Genomic DNA, 8000 nt, shown 5'->3' with positions numbered 1-8000 from the left:
TCAAATGTGACTTGGGATTCCAAGTGTTAAAGCACTTAATTGGTGGTTTAAAAAGCTATCATAAAGAGAATTGAAACATACCAAAGCACTTGGTTCTTTAAAAAAAAAAAAACTGTTAATATTGTATGATTTCCAAGGTGAAGGATAATACACATACTTGTTTAAAAATGCAATTAATCTTATTTTTCTTATACTTGATGTATTAATAATCTCATAAACTGCCAATTTTGAAAGAGTTCTGTTATCTTTTGAATGTGTCCTGAGGAGCTTTAGAAACTACTTAAAATTGACAGAAAATGTTGATTTGCCTTAATTACTTGATTCAAAACCAAATCATAGTTCAATGAATGATTACTGCTTTAAAGGCACACCAGCTGTCTCTTGTCTACTACAAGTAAAATGTTGGAGACTCAAATACCTCACAGAAAAACACTTAGGTTCTCATTTCCAAATATATATGGAAAACACTTCAGATTCTCATTCTCTAAATGTGACATGAAAATTTGTAGACAATTAATGTACCGTAAAGTCATAGCCGATGCCTCATTGTCTTCACAGTACTGACTTCAAACAGAACAAATCCCCCTACCTTGTTTGATATTGCCATTAATGTTGGCATCTAGAATAGTTTGCTTAGTAAATCAAATCTCTGTATTATTTAACAGGCTTTTTCACAAACTTAACACAGCTGGCAGATGTCTGGAGATAAAATCAAATATATATTTGTTAATTAACTGAGTAGTTAAATAACGACTAAAATCAAGTAAATAAATCAGATACAGGATAATCTTTAATTTCTTGGCATATATACAAAATTTTAATATGAGAAAATAGGACACCACAGTGGAAAGGCATTAAAGACAGTCTTTATTTCCTCTGAAAATTTACTGTAACACTGTGTAAATTATGAATTATCATATATTCATGCTTCTTAAAATACATAAGAAAGTTTACTGGCTGTAAAAGACAAATTGTTCAATACCAGTAGCAGCAAATAACTGATTTGCAACAAAACTGTTATAATTCCTACTTTAAGTAATTGCTACTATTTAGCAATTAAATCTCAACAAAATTTTTTGGAACTCATTAGGATTTTAGATAAAGGGCAGCTAATATAGGGGACTATGAAACTGACAGAAATGAGTATCAATAACCAAATTAATATTCATGGATATTATTTTAAACAAAGGGCTAGTTACTTAAGAAACTACAACTGTTCTAAAATTTACCCATTAATATGGCCATTTTACTATAAAAAAATTTAAAAATTGACCTTTGTCTTATACATGTATGTTTCCTTAGGCAGACATATCAACTAAAAAAAAATACACAAGCAACATAGGATTAGCTATTGGTTCTCTTATTAATCACTAAATGATATCATAATTTTTGGTTAATAAGAAGCATGCATAACTAAACTTTTTAAATAGGTAAGTCAAAATTCTTTGATAGTAGCAACTTGCAAAATGTTAAATTAACTACTGAAATTTTTGAATTATGCACAACATATTATTTTTTCCAAATGATTTCAGGCTTAAAATTTTACAACAAAATCAAAAGGTTTTTCTTTCTTTACTTAAAACTATGAAAACAAATATTTCCAGTAATTAAGTATCTGAAAAGAAGGCTCTTAGTAAGTATAACTTCTATTGCATTCTGAGGCAACAGGAAAATAGGCAGAATTCTAAAAAAGGTCTTTTTAAAAGCAATTTTGTAGTATTTTAGTCATCACTAATCATCTTCAAGAGCTTTTAAGCTTTTCAGCATTATTTAAGAAATGACCTGGGAGATTCTGCTACTGTTGAAAAGACAAAATAGGGTACAACACAGGCTGGGCCATGAGAGAGCACAAAATAGCTCCTTCATTGTTTTGCATATAGAGAGCTGCAGTAAGGCTTATCAGAATTTTTCTAGTTATTCTAAGCTTACTCTCATCGTCTGTTACATAAATGTGCACGCTGCATTCAGGGACTCTTCACTTTAAAGTATATATTGATCAATTTACTGCAATTGTATTCAGACTCAATACTCTCATCTAAGGGAATCTTTTATAATGTTGGCATGGACAGGCAGGACCAATACCCAGTATACTTATAGGTATATTCTAGGCATTTAGTGCATGCCCTAGTTGGGCTTCAGAAAAATGGTTTGACTTAAGATTGTGAATCCCTATAACAATGTAGATTATAATATGAATCTACCATCTCTGTTTGTGTGACATTATAAAAGGGGAAAGGAGGAAAATACAGGAGAGAGACTATATACTGGATGTAGGGATAGTAGCAATCTGAGAGGCTGAGGAGTTTTTCCTTTTTTCTGGATTCAGCTCTATGTACAGGTATTGGAAAGGTGAAGCGAGAGCAACACTCCTTGGCTCTGTACATTTCCTATCAATCTGTGACCTGTCACAGCTAGCATCCTTTAAGACCTCTGAAATTTGGTGAGGTCAGTGATCAGCTGCAGATGTGAGTAAGAACTAGGTGCTTTCTGCTGGAGCCATGACTCCAGCTATACAGACCAGATTGTAAGATAAGAAACTTTGATTTTGTTTATTTATAGGCAGTTCTAAGTCTAAACTATTGCTCAAAAAAGTAGACCATCAGAGCTTGGCATTGGGATAATTTAAATATAGGCACTGTCACTGTGACTTGATTTGCTGCATATGTATAGCCTTCATATTTTTATGTGGAGTATGTAGTAAGGTTTACCAACTGTCATCCTCTATTCAGTTCTTTTTTTCTTGCAAAACTGAGGATTTAACTCAGGGCCTCACTCTTGTTAGAAGATGTGCTACTACTTGAGCCACTCTGCTAGTCTCTACTTAGTTCATGATAATTTCAGATTTATTTGTCACAAATAGAATATGTAAGATTTATGGAGTATTTCCCTTAGTAAGGTAGCACAATTTGATGTACTACTATGTTTAATGGCCTATAAAGAATAACAAACTTTCATTTAAAAAGCTAATTGCAATAACATTGTTTTCTCTTTTGTAAGGGAGCTGACATCAAGTAATTATTTGCTATATGAGGTTTTTCTGACATTCATACCCAAGTAAATGGGAAAACTTTAAAGCAATCTTATCCCAGAAAAAAATTCTAAAGATGGCACTGTATTTATCTTCATAATTATTTCATAGAGTAGACATTGTATTACTATTTCCATTTTACATCTGGAGAAACTGAGGCTCATAAGTTAAAAGAATTTGTGTAATATCAGTAGCATAGTCAGGACTAAATTAGGTCTGCAGACAATCAGGTCAGTGCTCCAGTTAGCTTACCAGATAGAATCCTGAAATATCAGTGATCCAACCAATGCTTTCCTTCCATTCTTTACTTTGTTACTGAGCTTTCTCTGTATATATAAATAATTCACATACAAATCACAACTAGTATTTAAAAGCACTATGAAGTAATGGATTCATGATTTGGAAAACTGTCTAAACATCTTAATATTAGCATTCTCAACGCTTAACACAGAAAACAAAACAAAATTTTATTCCAAATACAGGCTCCTTCATGGATTATGATATTTTAGTTTCACATATGATAAAAATTTTTTTATGTCATGATTCTCATACCTATAAAGAAAATATAATTCAAATGGTCAAATGAACTATGTGAGCTAATTCTGCAGATGTGGCTTTCAAACAAAGACAAAAGTGACAAACAAAAGTTGTCCTAACAATACAATGCATAAGATCACTTTCATACTCACAGCTGTATTCCTGGGAACTAGTTCATTTAAAATTTTCATCTGCTAATCTCATAGGTTTGGTATCTTAAAACAGGCAAGTCAATGTGCTTTTATAAGTGTTTTTGTTCTTGGAATGTCCTGTATGAAAAAATTCCCTTTTGGATTTCTCTGAACCATTTCTTCTTGTAATTCTGCATGTCAACTGACTGCTGCTGCTTTCTAACATTTTTCAACCACTTCTTTCATCAAAAAGATTCTGAGGCCAGTAGGAATTTCCAAAGTGGAGTATCTAGTTTGGTGTATAGCCATTATTCAGAGGGTTCCTCTGGATTTCCCAGGTTTGCATTTTCCATGGGAGTATCTGAGTTGGCCTCTGGTGAAGCACTGGATTCTGGAGCCTCTGGTTGTGAACTCTCGCCCTCAAGGATGATGTCTTCAGGATTTGGTGGGGCTGGACAGAAATCTTCATTGGGGCAGATTTGCTGGAAAAGTGCTTCAGCCTAACCAGGAATGAAAGAACAAAATAATTTTTAGACATAAGCTTACATTTCTGGCAGTATTTAAAATACTTTAAATGTCATCCTTACAAATTTATTTAACTGAGTTTGAATATTTTACCAGTACTCATGACCTTCTACAAATTGTTTTTCACAATTCTATGACTTTTCTCTGTATAATTACTACGTGCATCCAGACACACCTTCAAAGATGTCAACAATTAATCATGTTCATTATCAAGTGTTCAGACTGTTAAGAATTTAAGCACATTTATTCTATATATCAACAGAAATACAACACCCCTTAATATTGTTTATATAATTTCCCATAGACCTTACTTGGGATATGCATTCTGTCTAATTTAGTACACAATAATTTTAATGAACCATTGCTCAATTCAAGAAAATTCTTCATTGCTTGCTCAATGATTTATTTTTCTGGTATACTTTTCCTCCTCATGGGCTATAACAAGTATAGCACCACGATTAAGCACACGAACTTTGAATACATGACAAAGGCTGGTTGCATCTCTTAGTAGCTACGGGATTTGGTGAGTGCTTATTTAGCTTCTGAGTCTTGGCTTCCTCATCTATAAAATGGAATAGAGTAGTCTTCTATCTGTGATAGGTATCATCATGAGTACTAACAATAACATAAATAAAAATGATAACTTTAAGGTGAACTTAGTACAGCAGGGTATGAGAATAAAAATATGATCTTAACAACAAAGACAGATAGCAAAATGTGGCAGGTTACAATGATATTCCTCATTGTCAGATAAGGATCCCCATCATACTAGGGTGATTGCATTCTCTCTTATCATTAAAGGGTCTTAAGATTCATACTTGTTTTAAAAACCATAATTTTTTCTGTATCGATTCACCCTTCCTTCTGATGTACACATAAGGTCATCTGTTAGGTCAAGAGACGAGAAACAATGGCCCACAGGTCAAATCCAGACTGTCCCTTGTTTTGGCAAATAAAGTGTTATTGGAACATAGTCACATTCACTCATTTACCTTTTAGCTGACTGCTTTTGCATTGTAACAGCAGAGATGACTTTGCGATAGAGACTGCATGAGCTGTAAACACTAAAGTATTTATTACCTGGCTTCCTGCATTAGGTGATTAAAACTGGTATTTTTGTGGGGGTAAGCAAAAGGATAAAAAACACATTTTGAGCTTTGATGTGGATTTGAAAGAGAAGACATGGAAAAGAAAGTAGCTTTTTTCCTTGGGTATGCTTCAAGGGCATATTTTTGGACATGACATTTACTGTGAATGTACTTTTAAATTTTAAGTATTTAATTGACAAAATTATATACATTCTAAGCATACAATGTGTAATGATTACCACAATCAAATTAATTACTACATTTATCACCACTCATGTCTACCATTGTGTGTGTGTTTGGTAAGGAAACAACATTTATTCTCATCAAATTTCAGTAAACAATCCTATCATTTATGACAACATGGATAAACCTAGAGGACATTATGGAAAGTGAAATAAGCTAGGTATAGAAAGATGAATACTCCATGATCTTACATATAGTAGAATCGGAAAAAAACAAACTCATAGAAACAGAGTCAAAAGGGTATTGTGAGGAGTGAGGAGTGGAGACAGTGATATGTTGATCAAAGGATACAAACTTTCAGTTACAAGATGAGTAAGTTATAGAGATCTAATGCACAGCATGGTGATCATAGTTAATAATACAATATTGTTTATTATGATGATAAATATTTTTTGTAGTACAGGAGAGTGAACCCAGGGCCTTATGCTTGCCTAGCAAGTACTCTACCACTTGAGTTATGCATCTCCAGCCCTGAATGTTTTAAATTAAACATTTAAGGTGGCTGCTTTGTAAGAACTATTGTAAATGCCACAATGTACCCCACCCAGCACAAGAATAAAGGAAAAACAATAAAAAAACAAAAAGATGAACGCTTTGCTCTTCACCCTAAGAACTCAACACATGTCTTTGCTGGAGACATTTAGCCCCAACTGTAGAAGTAGCAACATCTCACACTTCAGTTCCCCCAATGGATTTTTTTGTCTCATATCTCTATCTTGTCTGCCTGTAGAGGTTCTCCTTCCCTTTTACTTCCTGCATGCAAACAACTGACCAATCCTGCCAATTTCATCCTCTGTTTCTTGACTCTATTTACTCTTTCCCCATTGACATAGCCAAAGCAGGCAGCACTATCTGTTATAGATACAACTGTAACAATTTCTGAATTGGACAAGGCTCCTTGCTTCTAGGATCCCCCCTGTAATCCAACTTTCTGAGGTCTATGGAAAATGAAATTCTCTCTATTCCACTTCCAGATTAAAATTCTTCAATGACTCCCTACTACCAACAGGTTAAAATTCAAGATCCTGACTATTACATACAGAATTCTTCAGGCCTACACTCTCTGGTCTTTTCATCTACCACTTCTTTCAAACTCCAGCTCTCAGAAGTTCTGCTTCACTAATACCTACTTATTTTTAATTTCTTAAACACATCAAGATGTTTACATCCTAAGTGGGTACAGATGCTATTCTTTCCATCCGGACTGTTTCAATTCTATTATCTTTGATTAGGATGGAGAATTGCTACTTATCTATTATATCCCCCTCTGTAAGGCTCTCATTACTTCTTCACACAATTTTAACTTATGGGTTTTAAACATAGATCACTTCATAATATCAGTGTCTTCAAATCATAAGTTGTTGCAAATGAACACATGGGAGTCAGATCTTCACATTCAATTTCTATACATTAACAAAAAAGAAACAGTGCAAAGCTTCTAAATATTTAAATATAGCATTTATTTGAAAAAGAAACAAAAAGCCAGAACTCTGCAGGGGCTTGTGTTTTCTACATGGTAAAGCCTCCATGATGTTCTGACAGCTTTTACAAATATTTTTCATTTAGAAAATAAGTCATCAACCCCTGAGATAACCACAGGATGATATACTAAAATTACAATGTTGTTTATCTGAATATTCTGGCTATTTATAAATATTGCTGATAGCCACTCAAGTAGGCTTTATAATTTTTGCCCCAAACTGATATGAGGTTCAAAGCTATGTAACAAATTTAAAACAACTTAATTTAATAGCATGTAATAACCAGTTTCAAGCTAGCATTATAATGTTTTCTACTTTGATAACACTTTTACTTCTGAAGGTTATGCACGTAGGAAGCAAATTATCTCATAAAATTATCCCTTGATTATAATCTCCTAAAATGCAACTTGGATCACATAAGCACTTATATTATTAGCTCTTATTTAAAAGACCTTCCATTTTGGCTTAAAAAATAAAGTTTATATATGAAAACAACCTAAGTAACTCTATTAAAAAGTTGTTGGCAATTTCTGCTTGCAAAAGTTGGGTTGGTCATCTAAGTAAAATTGAAGTTATCAGTATAAGCCACAAGTACAGATCTTGAGCCCTTGTGGGTTCTTATTTGTTTTGTTCTATAGTAACAGAACAAATGATGGATAAGAGACATGACTCTCCACTCTTTTTTGCTATCATTGGTTGAATATGATTTTCCAGTGCCATCATTAGACTCTATAGATGAAACATAAAGAATTTTGGCAAACGTCTAGATGTGTCTGGATCATGAACATTGTTTATTGCCTCACTGCTATGACTAAAAATTAGATGAAAGGCTCAGTGAGGCCACTGGCTACTAAAACATCCCTACTACTGGTGGGAATGAAATAGACACCTGCCAACTGTTGTCTTGGAACAATGTTAAATTATCCATTTGGTGATTCAATAGACCAATGGGCCAACACCATCTGAG

At 33.5% G+C, this 8000-nt stretch overlaps 1 protein-coding gene across 8 annotated transcripts in view; it reads right to left on the bottom strand.

The window, feature by feature from the left end:
* Nucleotides 1-768: 768 nt before the first annotated feature.
* The window catches only part of Chm (CHM Rab escort protein), a 178816-nt gene continuing 171584 nt past the window's right edge, over nucleotides 769-8000 (bottom strand). For 7 of the 8 annotated variants that reach the window (XM_074063038.1, XM_074063040.1, XM_074063042.1 and 4 more), the window contains one exon: nucleotides 769-4196. In XM_074063038.1, the coding sequence (XP_073919139.1) occupies nucleotides 4005-4196 (192 nt within the window). In that variant the 3' untranslated portion in view covers nucleotides 769-4004. The remainder of the gene's footprint in view (nucleotides 4197-8000) is intronic. The other variant, XM_074063046.1, reaches the window with a different exon arrangement.

This window comes from Castor canadensis, chromosome X (genome assembly GCF_047511655.1).
Source record: "Castor canadensis chromosome X, mCasCan1.hap1v2, whole genome shotgun sequence".
NCBI classification, from domain to species: domain Eukaryota; kingdom Metazoa; phylum Chordata; class Mammalia; order Rodentia; family Castoridae; genus Castor; species Castor canadensis.
Note: the sequence above shows the minus strand (reverse complement) of the source record. Positions and strands in the feature narration are given on the sequence as shown.